Source organism: Canis lupus, chromosome 10, assembly GCF_003254725.2.
Source record: "Canis lupus dingo isolate Sandy chromosome 10, ASM325472v2, whole genome shotgun sequence".
Lineage (NCBI taxonomy): Eukaryota > Metazoa > Chordata > Mammalia > Carnivora > Canidae > Canis > Canis lupus.
Genome location: NC_064252.1, coordinates 26,946,701 through 26,969,279, shown reverse-complemented (window position 1 = coordinate 26,969,279; position 22,579 = coordinate 26,946,701). Strand labels below are relative to the sequence as shown.

At 41.2% G+C, this 22,579-nt stretch overlaps 1 protein-coding gene and 1 pseudogene across 21 annotated transcripts in view; both read right to left on the bottom strand.

Moving 5' to 3' along the window:
• The window catches only part of FAM227A (family with sequence similarity 227 member A), a 93,752-nt gene that overhangs the window by 23,029 nt on the left and 48,144 nt on the right, over positions 1 to 22,579 (bottom strand). For 20 of the 21 annotated variants that reach the window (XR_007413453.1, XR_007413451.1, XR_007413450.1 and 17 more), the window contains 3 exons: positions 20,599 to 20,693; positions 7,451 to 7,607; positions 5,198 to 5,351 (listed from right to left, as the gene is read on the bottom strand). Coding sequence is in view for 16 of the 21 variants with exons in the window: in XM_049115292.1 (XP_048971249.1) it covers positions 5,198 to 5,351; positions 7,451 to 7,607; positions 20,599 to 20,693 (406 nt within the window). In the remaining 5 variants the exon portion in view is untranslated. The remainder of the gene's footprint in view (positions 1 to 5,197; positions 5,352 to 7,450; positions 7,608 to 20,598; positions 20,694 to 22,579) is intronic. The other variant, XM_049115291.1, reaches the window with a different exon arrangement.
• On the bottom strand, positions 2,226 to 4,476 carry LOC112667903 (non-POU domain-containing octamer-binding protein-like; annotated as a pseudogene).

The following is a 22,579-nucleotide window of genomic DNA, read 5'->3' as shown; positions in this document are numbered from 1 at the left end:
GTATCATAATTTGGGAATAACTCAGCTGTATCACTTTGTAAAACAAAGTTACCTATGTGCTTATTGTTTTCTTTCTCTCCTATGATGGCAGATATTGGACCAAAAAAACAAAAAACAAAAAACCCCCAGCAATCCCCCCTTTTTCCATTGATAACCAAATCCAGTGTTATTTTGGGTAATGAAATTCCACTCTGGTCTAGGCATGGAAATCTCATTTTTCTTTGCCAAATATTTCCTAAGCTTCTTTTGCAGCCAGGATATCCACATGAGAATATTATCAAGCAGAGAAGACATGAGGGGGAGATAAGGAGCAAAAGAAGGCAAGTTCTTCTTTATAGAGAAAAGTGTCAGCTGATAAATGCAGAAGGGATGGTGGAAGTAGAAAGTCAGGTACAACCCTGAATAAAATAATTGATTCAGGCAAAGACCATCAATGATGCTAAAACCACTGGGTGAAGGTTTGGGGAGAGCAGGTCGTTCAGTCTCAAAGAATCACAGCACTTGGGACACTGGGTGGCTCAGCAGTTGAGCATCTGCCTTTGGCTCAGGGCATGATCCCGGAGACTCCGGGATCGAGTCCCACATTGGGCTTCCTGCATGGAGCTTGCTTCTTCCTCTGCCCGAGTCTCTGCCTCTCTCATGAATAAATAAAATCTTAAAAAAAAAAAAAAAAAGAAAAGAAAGAGTCATACCACTTATTACAGACTAACTATGTAAAACAGGAATCTTACAGTGGAGAGGTCTGGAAGAAACCATCTATCTGGCTGAGCTGGCTGACCGGACACTGAGCATCTCCTGATGCAGTGTGGTGAGCATATACAACATCATCTATGAGGTATTCTCAGTGAAAAGATCTTCCCTGAATCCTCTCAAGCATCTAGTATATCCCCAATGTCCAGTTTAAAAGAAATACAGGGCATTTTGGAATAAGTTAAATGATACTCTGAAGAAATAATCAGAAAAATCCAGAATGTGGCTTGAGCTTTTCAAAAAAGTCTGTCATAAAAAAATTAATAATGTAATAATTGATTCAGGGAATAACAAGAAAGGTGGGGGCAGGGCACTGGTATAGATGAAAAGGCACCAAAGAGATACAACAACATTTTCTATACAAAATAGAATTCCCAATCCTTTTTTTTAAAAGGCTTAAAACATATTTTAATAAGTTGATGCTGCATTACTGCTCCATTTCTCAGAAAAACTCCAAGGATATCAGGGACAAATCCAACATGGTACAGCAATAAAAAAAAATGCACAGCATAACTACCTAAGATTGGCAAGGCTAAGAGCTACTGCCTGGCCTTCAGCATACAGCAGCCCTGTTCCCAAGATTGTACTAGGCCTATCAAGAAAAGCTGTGAACAAAAACAAAAACAAAAACAAAAAACAGAAAAGAAAAGCTGTGAACAGCATCATAGACATAAAAGGGCCATTCCTGGGTTGTCCTTACCAGGTCCCTAAAAGATGGAGGCAACTTAACACAAGATTTTTTAAAGATACACTAAAATGAAAATCTCTAAGAGAAAGGTCTTCCTTAGGACATGAAGTGGGGGGGATCCCTGGGTGGCTCAGTGGTTTAGCGCCTGCCTTTGGCCCAGGGTGCGATCCTGGAGTCCCGGGATCGAGTCCCGTGTCGGGCTCCCAGCATGGAGCCTGCTTCTCCCTCCTCCTGTGTCTCTGCCTCTCTCTCTCTCTCTATGTCTATCATAAATAAATAAATCTTTAAAAAAAAAGGACCTGAAGGGGTTAATATACAGGATATAACAGAATCATATGTATGTTGTCTGTGGCCTCTGTGGACATTTGCCTGAATTCCCACCTGTGAGTGAATGGAATGGGGTTAAAGTAATTGGGGGATGTTTGTTTTTGTGATGTATGTGGCAGTGTCTATGGGGTTGGAGGATTTAAGAATGAGAAAGCATGGGATCCCTGGGTGGCTCAGTGGTTTATCGCCTGCCTTTGGCCCAGGACATGATTCTGGAGTCCCAGGATCGAGTCCCGAGTCAGGCTCCCTGCGTGGAGCCTGCTTTTCCCTCTGCTCTCACTCCCTCTATGTCTCTCATGAATAAATAAATAAAATCTTAAAAAAAAAAAAAAAAAAGAATGAGAAAGCAAAAAGAACAGGATGGACAAGAATGGAATGATCAAGATTAATGGGGCTCTAACTGTATCCATTTTGCCATGGTCCCACCCCCCCCAAGACCCTCAACAATCACATGAGGCTTCAGGAATGCACCACACAGAATCAATTAGTTAAACAATATACCACACAGACCTGATTTGTTAACTGTTGCCCCTTCCTTGCCCTCAGCCTCCAGTAAACTCCCTCAGAGTAGTACAGGCAAGGACAACTTAACTATTGGGAGGAATCCCTAACACTTTTCCAGGCCAGAATTCTGGGTAGTCCAAAAAGGGTCCTTCTTTTAAGGGTTTTTGGGAAACTAGACATTGAAATTTTTATTAGTATCGGCGACGTTTGTTTGGAGCAAATTCAGCTCCAGAAGCTGCACGGTTGAATGCAGGAGGGGTTCTACCAATTGCCCCAATTTCTTCCATTGTAGCAGCCTGGCCAAAGCGTTCAGTTGTTGGTGGGGTCAATCCCAAGGTTCCATCTGGCATTGTAGTGGCAGGTCCTGGAGGAGCTGGGCTACCAGCTGGCACTGGAGCAGGGGGCATGGCACCTCTGTTGTTTATGCCCATAGCACCTTCCATAGCCATCTGGCCCATCCGTATCTCCTGTTCTCTCGCATCAGGGAATGTTCCCTTGAATCCTTCCTGCTGTCGCTGCATCATTTCTTCCTGTTGCCGCCGCATCTCTTTCCTTCAGCGCCTGCATGACTCCTCCTGCCTGAGCTGCAGTTGCTTTCGTTTTTGCACTTCTTGGTTGTGCAGCTTTTCCATCCTCCTAAGTTCTTCTTGACGCCTCATCAAATCCTGTCTCATTAGCATGACCTGGTGCTCATGGCAAGCAGCCTCCATCTCCATCTCCAGCTTCTCAAGAGCTTCCTTGATGTTGTGGTCCACTTGGTCCTGCTGCTGCTTCTCCATCTCAATCAGTGCCTTCCAGCGCATGGCATACTCATACTCCAAGGAGCCAGGCTGTGCAAATCTGGGTGGTTGCTCTTGCTAATTGTGAAATTGCTGGTTCTTTATAACCAGTTTCTCTGGAAAGAAAAACTATATCCGCTCTGGAAGTCCCTCTTCATCATCCAACTGGTCCATGGGCTCCACAGTCACAGGCCGAGGAAATGTGGTTAGCAGGAAGGAGCCTTCACTGCACCTGTCCAGAGCTTTCCAAGCAGCCGGCTTCCCTGAGAATTCAACAATGCCTTTTCCTGAGGGCCTTCCTCGATCATCCACGATGACTACAGCCCTCTCCACCTGGCCAAACATGGAAAAGGCTTCCTCCAGCAGTTCATTGGAAACATACTGAGGAAGGTTTTGGACCGTGAGGGATGCAGGCAAAGCACACACGCAGCTGCTTTCCACAAAGTGGCATGTTGCCCAATTCTACTTTGGCAATTTCCGCTAAGGTTCATGTTTCCAAGTGGATAAAACCAAAGCCTTTATCCTTATGAATGAAGACTTTGCCTGCTTTCCCATATTTCTCAAATAGTTTCCTCATCTCCTCGGCAGTGATATCAGGAGGAAGATTGCCCACAAAGAGCCAGCTACGTTGGATGAAGGTCTTCTCTCCTGGTTTTCTAAAATTCTTCAGGTCAATAGTCAAGCCTTCATTTTGGCTGCTGACTTGTTGCCCATTTGCAGGTATTGGTGGCGGTGGTGGCTGCTGCTGTTGGTGCTGCTGCTGCTGCTTCCTTGGAGTATGGTTTTGCTTCTCCAAGTTAAAGGTTTTATTGCTCTGCATTTTTGCACCCCACTACCAACTGTTCTCTCCTCAGAGTAATGGCGACTTAGAATTCCCAATCTTTGATTGGATCCTGGAGCAGCAGCAAGGAAAACCAAAAAAAGATATTTTGGGGAAAAATGGGGAAATTTGAATTTGACCTAATTACCAGAGAGAGAAATGGCAAAATGTAAATAATTGGTAAACACAGTGAGGTCATATGGTGTTCACTGCACTATCCTTTCAACATTTCTGGCAGGTCTGAAAATTTTCTAAATAAAATAAAAATATTGAAAAAGTCAGAAGGCATAGGAAAATATCCATAATATGCTGCTAAGTAGGAAAACAAAGTCTAAAAACCAGATTAAAGTCTAAAACCCAGATACTCCTTTATGGGCCCAGGAGAAAAGACTGGAAGGATTTATAGGATTTTTAAAAGAAAGATCTATTCTCTGTTATTCTGGAATTTACATTCTGACCACAAGAAAGCTGAATGTGCTTGAGATAGTCCCAGGGCTAGGCCTCCAATTAAAAATTGTCACATGCAGGGGCGCCTGGGTGGCACAGTCAGTTAAGTGTCTACTTCTTGGTTTTGCTCAGGTTGTGAGATTGAGCTCCAGGTTGGGCTCCACGCTCAGCAGGGAGTCTGCTCCAGATTCTCGCCCTCTCCCTCTGTACCTCCCATTCTTACTCCTGCTCTTTCTCAAAATAAAATAAATACATCTTTAAAATGCATTTAAAAAAGAAATTGTCTTGTGCAGAGGTGCTTGGCTGGCTTGGTCAGTGGAATATACAACTCTTGTTCCTGGGGTTGTGAGTTTGAGGTATACAGATTACTTAAAAATAAAATCTTTTTTAAAAATTGTCTTTTACACTGAATAAATGTGTCTTTTTTAAAATATGCTGTGTAAAGTTAGTCTACTCTGAAGCCATCTTGGTAAACTACCCCAACAGTGTGAAGTTAGAATTCCTTCAGGGTGATGCCAGGTTCCATTCGAAATTTATTTGCAACCTGCTTGGGCACAGAAGCCATTGTCTCCACAAACCTTGGTGTGGTTGAACTGACAGTTAATGTGTTGTGACCTGGAGTTCACCATTAAAAGGGTCACCCAAGCAAAGTCCTGGAGTTTATTTGGTTATTATGATTGTTGGCACATCCTATGCAATATATCTAAATTGAATTATGGTATCAGATAAAATTATAGATGGGATTAAAGCTTGTGTATCATCCATTATCATGTGTAATCAATAAACGATTTAATATTCTCTTGAAAAAAAATTGTCTTTTAATCATCACATGCAACAAGACAGATGCTCAAACAATGCCCCTTCCCTAAAACCCTTAAGTACCTGAGGAAGTTTTCTTGCAGTCCCTTTAGGTACTCATCAAAATATTTCCATTCATTCCAGTGGAGTCGGTTCAGTTGGTGGAAGTTTTCCTTCCGCTTCTTCATGTTACTCAGGGTCAGGTCGATGACCTCGGCATAGGTCAGGACAGATTCAGTGGCATCTGCCGTCAAGGAAGACCCCACACTGTCAGTTGGTATTGACTCTGAGCATTACCAGCAGGATGGTGTCCTACATGGAGAGGGGGGTGAGATGCCAGAGTGGGGGAAATGACCTGTTTCTCCACCGGATCACTGAAATCTGAGCAGGAAATGACTCCTGCTCTCTGACCATGGCCTACTCGGGAAGGCAAGGAGCTATCCTCCCTATGGCCAGGCCATTCTTGGTCTTTTGACAAAGCCCTTCTCTCCTCCGGCTGATGGAAGGGCTAGGAAATGCTTTTTTCAGACTGCCTAAAGTTCTCACTCTGTATGGTAACAGGTGGGAAATACTTAGTGTGGGAAACAGTTCATAATGTATAGAATTGTCATATCACTGTGCCGTACACCTGAAACTAATATAAGTCAACTATACTTCAGTAAAAAACAAAATGAATAAACACAGTTCTTACTCTATTAATTATCACTGTGGTGAAGAGGAAGGGATTCCAAATTTCAGTCCCAAGACCTCATTCCCAATATTATGTTTGTATGTTGAAAAATCTTCTGTGCCTTCCCCACCCTCTCTACCCCTTCGGGATGGGTCAGAATCTCAGGAGTGGGATTTCAGTCAAGATATGTCATCCTCTACATTTCTATTTTCTTCTCTGTAAAATAGGAATAGTAATTCCTGCCTTAGATGATGTTAATAATAATTATGAGTTATTATTTATTTAGAACCAGCCATATGCTATTTAATCCTGGCTGTAATGCTATTGGTTTGGTATACTTACCCTTATTCTATTTTATTTCAAGATTCTATTTATTTATTTATTTGAGAGAGAGAGAGGAAGAGAGAGAGAGCAGGGGGGAGAAGGATAAATAGAACCCACACTGAGCATGGAGCCTGAAGTGAGGCTCAATCCCATGACCCTGAGATCATGACCTGAGCCAAAACCAAGAGTTGGACACTTTAACCAACTGCACCACACAGGTGCCCCTAATTCTCCTTACTTTAGGAAGGAAATAAAAGATATAGAGCTCAGAGGTTAAGCTGTGCACAGATCTTAAGGCCAGTGGATTATGGAGCTGGGCTGTATATCCCCAACCCAGGCTCCTTCTACTACACTACACTGTCCACAGAGCAGTGAGGTGATCCATGAGAAAGTGCTTTATAGATAATAAAGTTATCTTTATTATATATAGATATTAATATCTATATAGATATTATCTATAGATAATAAAGCTATTATTCTCTGCATATAGACTTATAAATAACTTGGGGATATGAGCTCTACAGGGCAAGTGCTACCTAGCTCATTCTGAAAGCTCCTCCTGATGGGGAGCTATGTGCAGACAGGTAATGTTTCAAGCACTTGTTACCTGTTGGGCTCTATCCCAAGCCTTTATTGCTATTGTGCCTGTACTCTGCATAACAGCCCTAGAAGGCAGGTGTTGTTATCCCATTTTATAGATTAAAAAAATGAGGCTCAGAGAGAGGCTGAAACTTGTCCAAGATTACTTAGCTGGTCAACAATTGAGTTGGTTCTTAAGTTCAGGTTGACTTGATTCCACATTTTGACCCCCTACAGTAAAGTGCTAGGACTCAGGACACCAACATGTCACATCTATTTTCTTAAGATCTGAGTTGGTTACCAAATCTTTAAGATAAATGACAACAGGGCCAGAGATTTGCTGGAGGGTCTAGAGGAGGGGTATATATGTGTGTGAAGAGAATGTTAGAAGAAACACACACCTAGAACTCAAATCCTGATTGATACATATTCTGGGGTCAGGGAACATCTGGGAAGCATTACTGAGCTGCAAAGCATGTTCAAGTACCTACTTAGCCTTCACCCTGGTACATAGGAAGAGGTTGTGCACCCAGGGAAATCTGACTTGCTCAAGGTTCAATGTGGCCAGTTCATGAGGCAGACTTGGAACTAAAATGAGCAAGATTCTGATCCTTAGGCTCATATCAATGGCTACCCTTTATGGGCATATACTATGTGCCAGGCACTTGTGCTAAAGGCTGGGTGCCTCTCTACACCCTTGCTTCTGGAAGGAGGAAACAGAACTCTGGAGCAATATGTGCCCTGCCCGTGGTGGAAAGGATATGGGATGCTCTTGGTTTTTTCCCTCCTGACTATCAACACGTCTTTGCCATGCTGCTGTAGACTGGCGTAGTTCTGGAGGAAGTGCACAATCAGAGGGCTCTTCCCATAAATGTTGAAGAAGTTTGAAGTCAGCTCAGGGCTTTTGCAGGCTGGGTAAGACTGAGTAGGAAAGAGTGAAAAAAATGATATATTGTCATTTTTACTGCACGTGTTAAGAAATGTAAAGGTACCAATGTTCTTTGTCCAATAACTACAATTTTAGGATGCTATCCTAAGGAAATTCCCCAAATTATTTTTTAAAAAGATTTTATTTATTTATTCATGAGACACACACACACACACACACACACACACACACACACACCGAGGCAGAGACATAGGCAGAGGGAGACGCAGGCTCCATGCAGGAAGCCAGATGTGGGACTCGATCCCAGGACTCCAGGATCACACCCTGAGCCAAAGGCAGATGCTCAACCGCTGAGCCACCCAGGTGTCCTGAAATTACCCAAATCAAACAAAAATGATTTAAGTACTAAGATGCTCGCAACAGATATATATATATATATATATATATATATATATATAGCAAAAGGTTAGAATAACCTGAGTGTTCAAGAAAATATTGATATTTCTGTCCCAAGGAATAGTTATGCCGCTATTAAAATGTTTATAAAGAATTGGTCTTAAGAAACTGCTTCAGATATAATGGATTAAAAAATTGAGATGTGAAATCGGGTAGAGAGCATTATATACTTTCTATGAAATAAACCAGTTTTAAAAAAAAGATAGGAGACTGGGAGCTTAGTTACCAAAATGTTTTTTTCTTTTTAATTAGTTACCAAAATGTTAATGATTCATTCAGCAAATATTTATTGGGTCATTACCATGGATATATACTGTTCTGGTTGCTAGAGATTGAGCTGAGAAAATGACAAATTCCAGCCCCCATGGAGCTTGCATTACAATTGAGACACAGACAATAAAGGAATAATAATAAATAAAGGAATAACTTGACATTATGGAAAATAGGTGCTTTAGATAAGAATCAAACAGGACAAGGGGTAGAGGATGGTGGGAAGAGAGACTGGAGAGGAGAGGAATCTTTTCCATAAGGTGGTCAGGGAGGGCCCTGAGGAGATAGGAATGAGGATCTTTTCTAAGTGTGATGGAAGCCACTGGAAGGTTTGAGCTGGGGTTCAACATAATTGGATTAATTTTTCTACTGCTCCCTTTGACTGAGGTGTAAAGAAAGCCCTGCTGTGGGTGAAAGCTGCTGAGAGGAGTGGTTAAGGGGTCTCTGTTGGGGATGACGTGTATTGGGCTGGGACTGAGCCAAATAGTTGCAGAGAGGGGTGAGAAGGATGGCATTTGCAATATGCTGTGAAAGCAGAATTGGCAGGATTTGCTGGAGAAGAGAAGTCAAGGATGACTCTAAAGTGTAGGTATTAGTAGCTTCAGGTGGGAGGATCGGGGAAGGGACAGGTTAGTGGGGTGGGAAAATCAAAAAGTCTGCTGTAAAAAAAAAAAAAAAAAGTCTGCTGTAGGGCACCTGGGTGGCTCAGTGATTGAATGTCTGCCTTTGGCTCATGTCATGATCCCAGGATCCTGGGATCAACTCCTGCATTGGGCTCCCCTCAGGAAGCCTGCTTCTCCCTCTGCCTGTGCTTCTCTCTCTATCTCTTTCTCTGTCTCTCATGAATAAATAAATAAAATCTAAAAAAAAACTCTGGTTTGGACACGCTATATTTGAGAGGAAGTATCTCAGGAAAGAATGGGCTGGGGCCAAGAGTGATTTGTTTTCCTTGCTTATATTCCTCTGCCTTTTCCCAAAAATGTCAATAATGATTATGTACTATCTTTGCATTTAAAGAAATAATACATTTTAATTAATTAATTTATTGATTGATTTTTTAAAAGATTATTTATTTATTTATTCACGGGAGACACAGAGAGAGAGAGAGAGGCAGAGACACAGGCAGAGGGAGGAGCAGGCTCCATGCAGGGAGCCCAACATTGGATTCGATCCCAGGTCTCCAGGATCACGCCCTGGGCTGAAGGCGGCACTAAACCGCTGAGCCACCCAGGCGTCCCAATACATTTTATTTTAAAGAAGCATATATAATTTAACTCAAAAAGTCAGCCTCGTGAATAAGAGCTGTGACAACTCTGAGCGCACTATTCTCTAGTACTTTCCATTTTAATTGCTTCATGAGTTTGTTTGTTTTTTTTCTATTTATAGTATGGTCTCCTAATGTCATCACTTTGACATGTTAGGCCAGATAATACTTTGTGATGGGAGCTGTCCTGTATATAGTAGGATGCTGAGCGGCATCTCTGGTCTCTAGAAGCTGGTAGGACTCTAACTTCTTCTTCAGTTGTGATGACCTGAAAGGTGTCCAGGCATAGCCAAGTCTCCTACGGGGCAAACCTGTCCCCAGTGGCGAATTACTATTTGACAGCAAGATCCCACTGTGATCACAGAAACCTGAGACTAGTAAGGAACCAACAGATCATTTGGCCCAACGATTCCTAAAACCCTAAAAACCTACTGCCAAATCAGGGACTCATCTGTGTTTACTGGTCTCCCAGCAAAATGAGGGCAACGAGGAAAAAAAAATATTGCAATAAATCTGACATAAAGTAAGCTTATTTACTTTAAGATCTTTCTTTTATTCTGGGATTATCTTTTCTACTTTTTTGTATTAATGACTTTTCTTCTATGAAATCACGGTGATGGTAGATAGCAGTTATTTTGCTTTAATGAAATTATTTAGTTAAAAAACTTTTTTTTTCAAAGTCCAGAGAATTCTAAAGTGAATCCAAGATCCATCCTCCTTTCCTGATAGGTCCCAATTCTTGTGCCTGTCCTCTACTGCATTTGTGTTTAAGGGGACTTTAAGTCAAAAGTCTTGCTCTTCCGTGAGGGCCACTGGAAGGGTCCTCAAAGGCCTTCACAGCTCTGCCAGAGCCTGCCTCTCACCTATCCAGTTAGAGCCAGGGCACAGTCAAAGCTTGGTCAGTCAAAGCTCCTGCTCCTGGGATTTTGAGTCTTGAGTGAGGTAAAACATAGATTGAAAAATATGGGAGTTCACCCATTTATTTTTTTTTTTAAAGATTTTATTTATTTATTCATAGAGACACAGAGAAAGAGAGGCAGAGACACAGGCAGAGGGAGAAGCAGGCTCCAAGCAGGGAGCCCGACGCAGAACTTGATCCCGGATCTCCGGAATCAGGCCCTGGGCCGAAGGCGGCACTAAACCATTGAGCCATCCAGGCTGCCCGGGTTCACCCATTTCAGACACGTCACCTTGAAGAGATAGTTCAAGGGTTGAAACTATCATGATTGGTAGTTGGACTGGTCCTTGGACTCAATTTCAGACTTTCTAGCTACTCAATATTCTTCCAGTTTTTGCTCAAGTTGGCCAAGGACAGGTTTTTGTTACTTAGAAGCAAATAATTCCAACTAATATACCTCCTTTCAATAACACTCTCAACAGGTAACTGTCCATTTTTGCTTCCCTAACTTTGGAAACAAGGAACACACTACCTTCAGCATGTTGGTAAGCATCGGATTTCTCCTCACAGGTGGGAGGGAGAGGAAGGCTCTTGGATACAGGGACCTGGGGATAGTTGTGGGAAGGGCTGGCTCCTAGCCACAGCACTGGGCAAAGGCTGGGCAGTATGCAAGATGAGAAGTTCTGAAGCATCAGATCCAAGGGGCAGGAGGAAAGCAGAGTAGGAACTAGAGTGAAGCATTGGCATCAGAGACCTGGCAAGAGGAATGAGTTGGTTTGAGAGCCAGTGCTGGAACAAGACCAAGAGACAGTGTGCCGCAGAGACAGAGGGTAAAGCTAGTTTTAAATGACAACTTGGACCCTTAGAAGTTCTTTCTTACCTTAGATAAAAATCTGACTCTGTAATTCCAACCCATCTTCTTCCAGAACCATGTGTAACAGACTAGTCCTTAAAATATTGGAGGAGAGCTCTTGATCTCCTCTATGTCTTGTCTTCTCCAATCTAAACATCCTTAGTGCTTTTAATAACTCCTGCACAGACTCCAACCAGCTCCCTCCCTCTGCATGTACGTTAAATGAAATGTTCTGAACTGGGACTGTCCTCTTTCTCATTCTGGGCCAACAGAACTTCCTTTTTTAGAAGTTGGTTTTTTTTTTGTTTGTTTTTTGACACTTAGAGAACATTTTTCTGCTATCTCTGAGGATGAAAGCCTCTATTATTACTTTTTTTTTTACAAAATAAATTCATGTTCACTGTGAAAAATTCATATAATATTTTAAAAAGGCATAAAGTAAGAGCTAAAAGTCTCCCTCATTCCCATTTGTATCCCTAAGAATAAATACTATTAACACTTTTCTGGGTATCCTTCCAAACCTTCTGGTAGGCACATACCAATCTTATACCAGAATATATTTCAAAAATAAAAATGGAATCATACTCTATACAATGTCTTATTACTTTTCCACTCACCAGTATCTAAATGCATTACCTGTAACATTCTCTTGATTTATGAACTATAAACCTTGTCAACTAACTTCTTATAAAAGTTATAAATCTGTCTCACTGGAACCATATATGTTGTCTACCTTGGATTTGGCTGCCTCTACCCTTTGTAACTCCTATATAAACATAAATTCCCCAACTGATTAATGTTGACCCATGGGTAGGGACATCTCTATGCCCTTATTCAACAGAAGTTATAGAAGATGAGAACTTCTACCCTCGGCAACTTAAAAGATTTAAAGGTCAACATTTTTTTTTTTTTTAAGATTTTATTTATTTATTCATGAGAGGCACAGAGAGAGAGAGAGAGGCAGAGACACGGGCAGAGAGAGAAGCAGGCTCCATGCAGGGAGCCTGATGTGGGACTTAATCCCCGGCCTCCAGGATCATGCCCCGGGCTGAAGGCAGGCACTAAACCACTGAGCCATCCAGGGATCCCCAAAGGTCAACATTGTTCGGGGGGGAAAATGATGAGGAGAACAATGGGAAGAGAAATGTAGATAAAATTCAATTTCCTTATCACTTGCAGCCCCCTGATAAAATACCTGAGAAAAGCAGTGTGTGACATTCCTCAAGGAACTCACCTTAATGTTGATGTTTTGTAAGAGACTAAAAATCAAAGACCTCTAGGATTCTCTAAGTCTTCTTTAACATGCAGAAACCCCTTTTAGAGACTTCTGTTACTTCTACCATCTCCCCCACAAAACTTAAAAGTATATGAGTCACTCTTCACAATCGCAGTTCAGCTCCTTCTGCCCACGGATTCTGTGCCCATGCTATAATAAAAGTGCACCTTAAAAAAATAAAATAAAAAAAATAAAACAAAGAAACCTCTCATTGTTTTTAATAGCAGCAATATCCATATTATAGGCATTTCACAATTTACCTTCTGATCTACAGAAATTTAAGTTTTCTTCCCTTTTTTTCCAGTCCAGATTAATGTAAAGGATGGTCATGTATGAACCTTTCTACAGGATAGATTATCCGAAATGGAATTGTTGGGTCATAGGTGTATATGTTTAAATGTTTTAAGGGGACACTCTAAATCATGATAAAACATCTAAAAAGTACTAGTAAATATATTTTTTAAGATTTAAAAAAATTTTTTATTTGAGGGCAGCCTGTGTAGCTCAGCAGTTTGGCACCTGCCTTCGGCCCAGGGTGTGATCCTGGAGTCCCACGTCGGACTCCCTGCATGGAGCCTGCTTCTCTCTCTCTGCCTCTCTCTCTGCCTGTGTCTCTGTCTCTCTCTCTCTGTATATCTCATTAATAAATAAATAAAATCTTTAAAAAATAAAATAAAATTTTTTGTTTGAGAGAGAGAGAAAGCAAGAGCAAGAGCAAGAACAAGGGAAGGGGCAGAGGGAGAGGGAGAAGCAGGCTCTTCGCTGAGCAGGGAGCCCAAGGCAGGGCTCCAACCCAGGATCCTGGGATCATAACTTGAGCCGAAGGCAGATGTATAACAGAGTAGCCACCCAGCACCCTGCTAGTAAATATATTTTAAATTCTTCTCAATGAATGGAGGAGCTTGCAAGAAAGTAAGGAAAATCCTTTGAGGTCTAGGGAACTGAGGGAGTGCTGAAGTTGGATGTCCAGATTAAGAACAACTTCAAAGGAAGGTGAAATGAGAGTTCTTTCCTTGTTCCTGGTGTTAAGCCAAAGGCTCTACTGTTCACTGTTCTGCAGGCTTTTGATACTAATGTCTCTATCTAGTTCCCAAGGTCCTCTTCCATTCCTGGTGTAGTGGATGTAATAAAATGGTCTTAGCTGATACCAGAATTTACCATGGGGAGGGTGATGTAGAAAATGTTGGGTTTCGGAGCCTACAGCCAAGAATGAATTCTTGAGACATCTTCGGGGCAAAAAGGTAGTTTTATTAAAGCATGGGGACAGGACCTGTGAGCAGAAAGAGCTGCACTGGGGTTGTGAGGAGCGGCCCATTACATACTTTCAAGTTGTAAGAGGGTTAGGGAGAGCGTAAGTCTCTAAGGAATTTTGGAAGCAAGATTTCCAGGACCTTGAGGGAGCTAACTATTGTTGGGAAAAGATCATTAATTGCTGTCTAATAAACCCTTAGTCATGAGACCCTTCAGATGTATATCAGTGGGTCATATGCTTGGGGGATGATTCCTAACATATATAGTAAAACCCAAGTCATGAGATCCTTCAAATGTATCCCAGTAATGTTTGCAGTATGATTGCCAACATGTATTTTAGGGGGTAGAGAAAAAGGAAGTTTTCAAATAAATTTTTATTTTTTTTTTTAACATTTTTTTTTTTTTAATTTATTTATGATAGGCACACAGTGAGAGAGAGAGAGGCAGAGACACAGGCAGAGGGAGAAGCAGGCTCCATGCACCGGGAGCCCGATGTGGGATTCGATCCCGGGTCTCCAGGATCGTGCCCTGGGTCAAAGGCAGGCGCCAAACCGCTGCGCCACCCAGGGATCCCCCTAAATAAATTTTTATATGTTAAAGTAGTCTTACAGGATCCTGGGGGTCAGACCAAGATTGCCTTTTGCCGTTAGCAAAGTGTCAATGTTGAGGTAGCTGAACTCCCAGAGGAAGGTCTCTCTGTCTAAAGGACTTGTCAGTGGGCTAAAGGCAGTAGGGAAATTTAGTTTTGTTCTTTTGCCTTGGTTTCCCACATCAAGGGGACTGTCCTTGCTCAGGAACACACAGCAATTAGCACTTGGTGAGAAGCTTAGTGTCAAAGGCAGAGTGAGGGCTATACTGCTTTGCCTCAGAAATGAGCAGGAGTTGGGGATGGGAGAAAGAGAAGAGAGTAAAGTGGAGAGGGCTTGGGAGGGGGTCTAACTGGTGGATAACTATAGATAAGATAACTTATAACTTGTAAGAAGGGTAATTCACACATACAAAAAAAGAAGAGTAACTCACATCACTGTTCTCAGTGCCACTGTGATAGGGTTTCCCCTCTTCCTACCTCTATCAACCAAGTAATACCTTCTATCGACACAACACACATAACAGGCCTGTGTGGACAATTTTTTCCCCTCAAAAATGAGGGGAAGAGGTGAGTTCCATATTTGGGCTGATGTTGTATGCGAAGAGCATATCCAAGACAAAAGGGGAGCTCAGTGCCAGAAAAAACATAAGCCCCCAGAGTTCACAGACAAATGGGGAGAGGATTGGGCTTCAAACAAATCATATAGCAAATGCCTGAGCAATCTCAAGCTAAATTCAAAGGAGCAGGGATCCCTGGGTGGCTCAGGGGTTTGGTGCCTGCCTTTGGCCCAGGGCGCAATCCTGGAGTCCCGGGATTGAGTCCCGCGTCGGGCTCCCTGTGTGGAGCCTATCTCTGCCTCTCTCTCTCTCTCTCTCTGTCTATCATGAATAAATAAATAAATCTTAAAAAAATAAGAATAAAAAAAATAAAACTTTAAAATAAATAAATAAATTCAAAGGAGCAGAGTGACTCCTGGTGATATCTGATTATGTGAGTAAAGTTTTTGCATTGTGAATAGGTGATGATATAAAAATATTGTGGAAAAAATTGGGAGAATAGGGATGCCTGGGTAGCTCAGCGGTTGAGTGTATGCCTTTGGCTCAGGGTGTGATCCCAGTTCAGGGATAGAGTCCCACATCAGGCTCCCTGATGGGGAGGAGCCTGCTTGTCTTTCTGCCTCTCTGTGTCTTTCATGAATAAATAAATAAAATCTTTAAAAAAAAAATTGGGGGAATATTTCATACATCTTAGAGTGGTAAAGATCTTTCATAGTAAGAAATGAAATCAAGAAGCCGTAAAAGAGAAGACCAATAAGAATGACTATAGAAGATTACAATTTTCTCACATAAAACACCATAATTAAAGTAAAAAGATTAAATAGTAAATGTTTTTGGCCATGCCTGGGGGCTCAGTGTTTGAGCCTTTGGCTCAGAGTGTGATCCTGGGATCAAGTCCCGCATCGGGCTCCCTGCATAGAGCCTGCTTCTCCCTCTGCCTGTGTCTCTGGCTCTCTCTCTCTCTCTCTCTCTGTGTCTCTCGTGAATAAATAAATAAAATCTTTAAAAAAATAGTAAACGCTTTTGCCAAACATATGACGAAGAATTGAGCATCTACAAATGAATAATAAGCCAAAGATTGAGAACCTCAATCTCAGAAGTAGAAATATTTCTACTTAGAAAAAAACCCCAAAAGACTCAGGCATTTCACAGAAGTAGAACGTCCAAAGGATTACAAATATAGAAAAACAGGGGTGCTTGGATAGCTCAGTCAGTTAAACCTCTGCCTGCCTTTGGCTCTGGTTGTGATATCAGGGTTCTGGGATCTAGCCCCAGGCCCCAATGGGGTCCCTGCTCAGTTTTCCTTCTCCCTCTGCCCTTCCCCTCTACTTGTGCTCACTCTCTCTCCCTTAAATAAATAAAATCTTTAAACAAAATTAGGGGGCAGCCCGGGTGGCTCAGCGGTCTTCAGCTCAGGGCCTGATCCTGGAGACCCAGGATCGAGTCCCATGTCAGGCTCCCTGCATAGAGCCTGCTTCTCCCTCTGCCTGTGTCTGTGCCTCTCTCTCTCTCTCTGTCTCTCATAAATAAATAAATAAAATCTTAAAAATAAAAAAATAAACAAAATTAGGCCACTTCACTCATAATTAAAGCATTAATACCGAAACAATTAAAAAGTACCATTTCCCCTTCATGAGAACAGCAACAAACAATTTGATGATGCACGACATTGGCAAAGGTACCTGGAAGGTCTCTTGTAGGTTGCTGGTGGGAATATAAATTGGCACAACTTCATTGCAGAGCAATTTAAGATGTACTATGATTTAGTAATTCCACTTCCAGGAGTGTTTCTACATGTGCACTTGAGCCCAGAAACACATAAACACTAAGATGTTCAAGGCAGCAGTATTTGTTTTTTGAAGGATTTTATTTATTTATTTATTTATTTATTTATTTATTTATTTATTTATTTATTTATGAGAGACACACAGAGAGAGAGAGAGAGGGAGGCAGAGATACAGGCAAAGGGAGAAGCAGGCTCCATACAGGGAGCCCAACACAGGACTCGATCACGGGTCTCCAGGATCACACCCTGGGCCAAAGGCGGCGCTAACTGCTGAGGGCTGCCCAAGGCAGCAGTATTTGTAATAGCAAAGACTGGAAGCACTTACATGCCTACTGATGGGAAAATGGTTAACGAACTATGAAACACAGGCATAAGTAAACATGAGAACAGAGTGTGATGGCTCTCCAGGTGCTCTCATACGGAACATTACACAAGATATACTGATGTCAGTATAGAGTCTAATTTAGAGCATAGAACCTGGACTCAAACTGCTCAAGTCAAAAATCCTGGCTCTATGATGACAACTCAACAACAAAAATAAAAACAACTCAGTCTAAAAATGGGCAACAGATTTGAATAAACATTTCTCCAAAGAAGTACACAATGGCCAATGAACACATGAAAAGATACTCAATATCACTAGTCATTAGAGAAATAGAAGTCAACATCACAATGAAGTAGTTCTGGACGCCAACGAGGATAACTATCATGAGAGAATGGGAAAGAAAAGAAGTATTGGCAAGGGTATGGAGAAATTGAAACCCTCACATGTTGGTGAGAATGTAAAATGGTGCAGTTGCTGTGGGAAAATTTGGCATTTCCTCAAAAAGTGTGACACAGAGTTACCATAGGACCCAATAATGCCACTCCTGGCTGTATATCTAAGAGGACAGAAAACATATGTGCCCACACAAACTTGTACATGAATGCTCATGGAAACAGCATTATTCATAATAGCCAAAAGATGGAAACAACCCAAATGTCCATCAACTGGTGAATGGATAAACAAAATGTGATCTATTCATATATGGAATGTTATTCAGCCATAAAAAGAAATGAAATACCAACAGATGCCACTACATGGATAAACCTTGAAAACATTATGCTAAGTGAAAGAAATCAGTTATAGAAGGCCACATATTGTATGATTCTATTTATATGAAATGTCCAGAATAGGCAAATCCATACAGACAGAGAAGTAGATTGGTGGCTTGCAGAGGCTTGGGGAGAGGGGACCGTGGAGTGACTACTAATGAGTATGCAGTTTCTTTTGGGGGGCAATACAAATGTTCTGGAATTAGATAGTGGTGATGATTGCAAAGCCTTGTGAAAAAATGAAAAATGACTAAATTGTACATTAAAATGAAGAATTTTATGGTATGCAAATTGTGTCTTAAAAATCTTGGCTCTGCCACCTACTAGTTATTTGGCTTTAAGCAAGATAATATTCCTGAGCCTTAGTTTCCTTATCTATAAAATGAGGATAATAAAAGAAGATTGAATGAGTCAATGTAGGGACACCTGGGTGGCTCAGTGGTTGAGCGTTTGCCTTTGGCTCAGGTCATGATCCCGGGGTCCTAGGATAGAGTCCCACATCGGGTTCCCCACAGGGAGCCTGCTTCTCCCTCTTCCTGTGTCTCTGCCTCTCTCTCTCTCTCTCTGTGACTATCATAAATAAATAAAAATTATTTATTTATTTATTAATTATTATTATTATTTATTTTATTAAAAATTATTTATTTGTTTATTTATTTATCTAATTAAAATTATTTATTTATGATAGTCACAGAGAGAGAGAGAGAGAGAGGCAGAGACACAGGCAGAGGGAGAAGCAGGCTCCATGCACCGGGAGCCCGACGTGGGATTCGATCCCGGGTCTCCAGGATCGCGCCCTGGGCCAAAGGCAGGCGCCAAACTGCTGCGCCACCCAGGGATCCCAATAAAAAAAAAAAAAAAAAAAAAAAAACATTTAAAAGGTTTATATTCCTTGATATCCATCAGACATTTCTAGAAGGATGTATGGGAAAACAGTGTTGGCCTGTTGGTACAGGGCATAGGGCCTGGCATGGAAGAGAAATTTACTTTTTATTACATATCCTTTAATATTGTTTGATTTTACCATGGGCACAGGTTATCTTCTCAATAAAAACTATGGTATTAAAAAAAAATAGAATGGGCAACTGATTACATCAATGCTGTACCTCTTCAAGGGGTGGAATCACATGTTAGCTCCTCAGTCAAGAGTGGCCAGTGGGCCCCCATAAATAGCTCGCTGAGCCAACTTTCCTCTGGCAATTCCCTTCTGCTTGTCTCTGCCAGGCCATTGGCTCTCAGCTACATTCCATTCCTATTAAAATCTGCCACCATCCACTCTAACTGCTCGGCTTCCTCTCCTCGCCAAGATGGGTCACAGAGTAGGACACAACTGCTCATCACCTATCACTAGCTCTGTCAGCAGGAAAGGCCATAACTGGATTTTAATTATTTTATATTTTCCTTATTTTATACTTTTAAAATAAAATTTTATTTATTTATTTATTTATTTATTTATTTATTTATTTATTTATTTATTTATTTAAGAGAGAGAAAGAGAGGGCATGAGTTGGGGGTGGGAGAGAAGCAAACTACTACTGAGCAGGGAGCCCAACTCAGGGCTCGATCCCAGGATCCTGAGATCATTACCTGAGCCAAAGGCAGACACTTAACTGACTGAGCCATCCAGGTGTCCCTATTTATTCCATTTTATAGAATAAGATCAGAAAATGTTAAACAGGGATGCCTGGGTGGCTCAGCGGTTGAGCATCTGCCTTTGACTCAGGGTGTGATCTTGGGGGTCACAGGATCGAGTCCCGTGTCAGGCTCTCTGCATGGAGCTTGCTTCTCCCTCTACCTGTGTCTCTGCCTCTCTCGCTCTCGTGTCTCTCATGAATAAATAAATAAAATCTTTAAAAGAAAAAAAATTGTTTTTAAACAACCTGCTTAAGTAACACAGTTGATGAGATATAGGACTGAGATTTATTTGTCTGTGTTTTCCATCATGTCCTGTTACTTCTCAAAATTTCACTCCTAAATAATGAGGGGAAATAGGCAGCAGTAAAACATGGAGAAATGAAGAAGGTTCAAGAACTCTGAAGGTGCCATTGATGTAAACTACCATCCTCAGAGGTTTGTGGGGAAGAGTTAGGGGAGGGGAAAAGAGGACAGAACACATACCAATCCAGGGCCTTTCAAGTTCTGAGGACTTTGCTAGTGGCAAAGCTCAGAGATTGAAAGCTCAGGCTCAGAATCAGATCTGCACGCAAGTCTTGGCTTTATCACTTACTTACTTTGTGAATTTGGACAATGCTCTGAGCACCACTTCCCTCACTATTAAACCAAAGAGCAGAGGACTATGACTGTAAAATAAAATATACTGCAGGTACAGGTTTAATTTAATGTCTGACATATAGTAAGTGTTCATTACATGTTAATTATCATCTCTACCTCAGGTAAACCTCATAAGAACACCATGATCTAGGAATTATCATCCCTATTTTAGAGTAGGAATCTGAGGCTCAGTGCTCTCTTTCCATTACATCAAGGCTCCTGAATTTCAAGCAGATAACTTAAAGCCCTGGAGAAATCCAGATAAAATGCCCACTCAACTGGTGCCTACTTTAGCCAGGAATTACCCTTAGGAAATTTCCTGAGTGTATCAGCTGAGTCTGTAATCGGAAATACCCCAGTTTCTACACTGACAGCTTCACCATGCTGGCTTTTCTTACCAGATCTCCTAGCCCCTCTTAAATCATCTCTACTATGAAATTTCCAATCATGTGCTCACCTGCTTGGGAAGCATATTCTCATATTCTCTTGCTTGTGATATCCTCTTGACTTGTTTTGCAGCTTTCCTGAAGACCAGAGTCTGACCGTGATACTCTGCAATGCAACGTTAACAAAAAAAGGATCACTGCAGCTTGTCAGCTGTGATGAGGAAACATGTACTGTAGATCTCAGCTTCCTATTAATGTGAAAATGGCTGGGTGTATTCAGATCATTGGACGATGCTAGAGGAAGAAGCTCAGGTAAATTCATACATTTACCTGCAGCCACACATTTGTCCCTTCTACCCATCCAGCAAACATCTACTGAGTGTCTACTATGTGTTAAGCCTATGCTCAGTGCTGGAGGTAGATTATCTTCAAGGAACTCAGTTTAGTGAGAAAAAAAAGACATGCGATAATAAGTGTAACACCAACTCAATGCCACATATAGAATTCTCTACAAGTTACACTATAGCCACAGAATAAGAAAAGAGAGGCTTGATGCCTTCAAAAATGCTAAGCAGAGGTACATCTAGCTGGCTTAGTCAGTAGAGCATGTGACTCTTGAACTCGGGGTTGTGAATAAGCCCCACATTGGGTGTAGAAATTACTTAAAAATAAACAAACAAATAAACTATGCAGAATCAGAAACAGTGCTGAGAATAAAAGATCCAGTTCTTGCACAAAATTATAGCTTTTCTGTGGGAGAAGGTTAACACAGACTACCTTAAAGATGGGCCAAGAGAAACAACAGATCATCTATAAAAGGATAACAATGAGAATGACTGTAGAGTTCTCAACAGTAACAACAGAAGACAGAAGACAATGGAATGAAATAATCAAAGCATTGAGGTAGACTTATGTACCCAACAAACTATCTTTAAGAACAAAGGTGAAACAAAGACATTCATAGAAAAACAAAAACTTGGGGCACCTGGGTGGTTCAGTTAGTTAAGCATCTGCCTTTGGCTCAGGTCAGGATCCCAGGATCCTGGGACTGAGCCCTGCTTGGGCTCCCTGCTCAGCAGGAACCCTGCTTTTCCCTCTCCCTCTGCCAGTCCCCCTGCCTGTGCTCTCTTCTCTCTCTCTTAAATAAATAAATAAATAAATAAATAAATAAATAAATAAATAAAATATTTAAAAACAAAAACTAAGGGAAGACACTTGTGATAAAGGAACTGCTAAGATTCTCTTTCTTATTCTTTCTTTCTCAATATCTATTTATCTACCTAATATTTTTTTTCCAGGAAAAATGATCACACAAAGATAGTCTGAGCATCAAGAAGTAAGCAAATAACATGATAGTTTAAGACCAAACAAAAATTATCTACAATAATAAGTATAATATGTAATTCATAAGGTTTTTAAATAAGAGCTAAAAACACTAGAAAAAATAGCATTTAAATATGGAGATAAGAGCTTGGAGTTAAATTAGTCCAAGCTCTCGATTTGTTCAGGAAAGGTAGGTTAAGTTATTAATTAACTTTAGATAAAATTAAATATGAATGAAAGAAATTCAAATGCATGTAATAAAGCAAGGTTTCACAATCTTGATACTGTGGACATTTTGGCTGGATGATTCTTTGTTGTGGGGGATGTCTTGTGTGTTGTAGGATATTTGGCAGTATCCCTGACCTCTACCCACTAGATGTTAGTGGCAACCTCTCCCTGAGACATTTATAGCCAAAAATGTCTCTAGGCATTGCTAAATGTTCCTTGGGGATGAGGAGGAGGATTGTTCCTGTTTAAAATTCAATGCAGGGGATCCCTGGGTGGCTCAGTGGTTTGGTGCCTGCCTTTGGCCCAGGGCATGATCCTGGAGTCCTGGTATCGAGTCCCGCATTGGGCTTCCTGCATGGAGCCTGCTTCTCTCCCTCTGCCTGTGTCTCTGCCTCTCTCTCTCTATGTCTATCATGAATAAATAAATAAAAATATTTTTAAAAAAGAAAATAAAATTCAATGCAATAAAGAAAAATCTGCAATAAAGAATATAGACAGAAT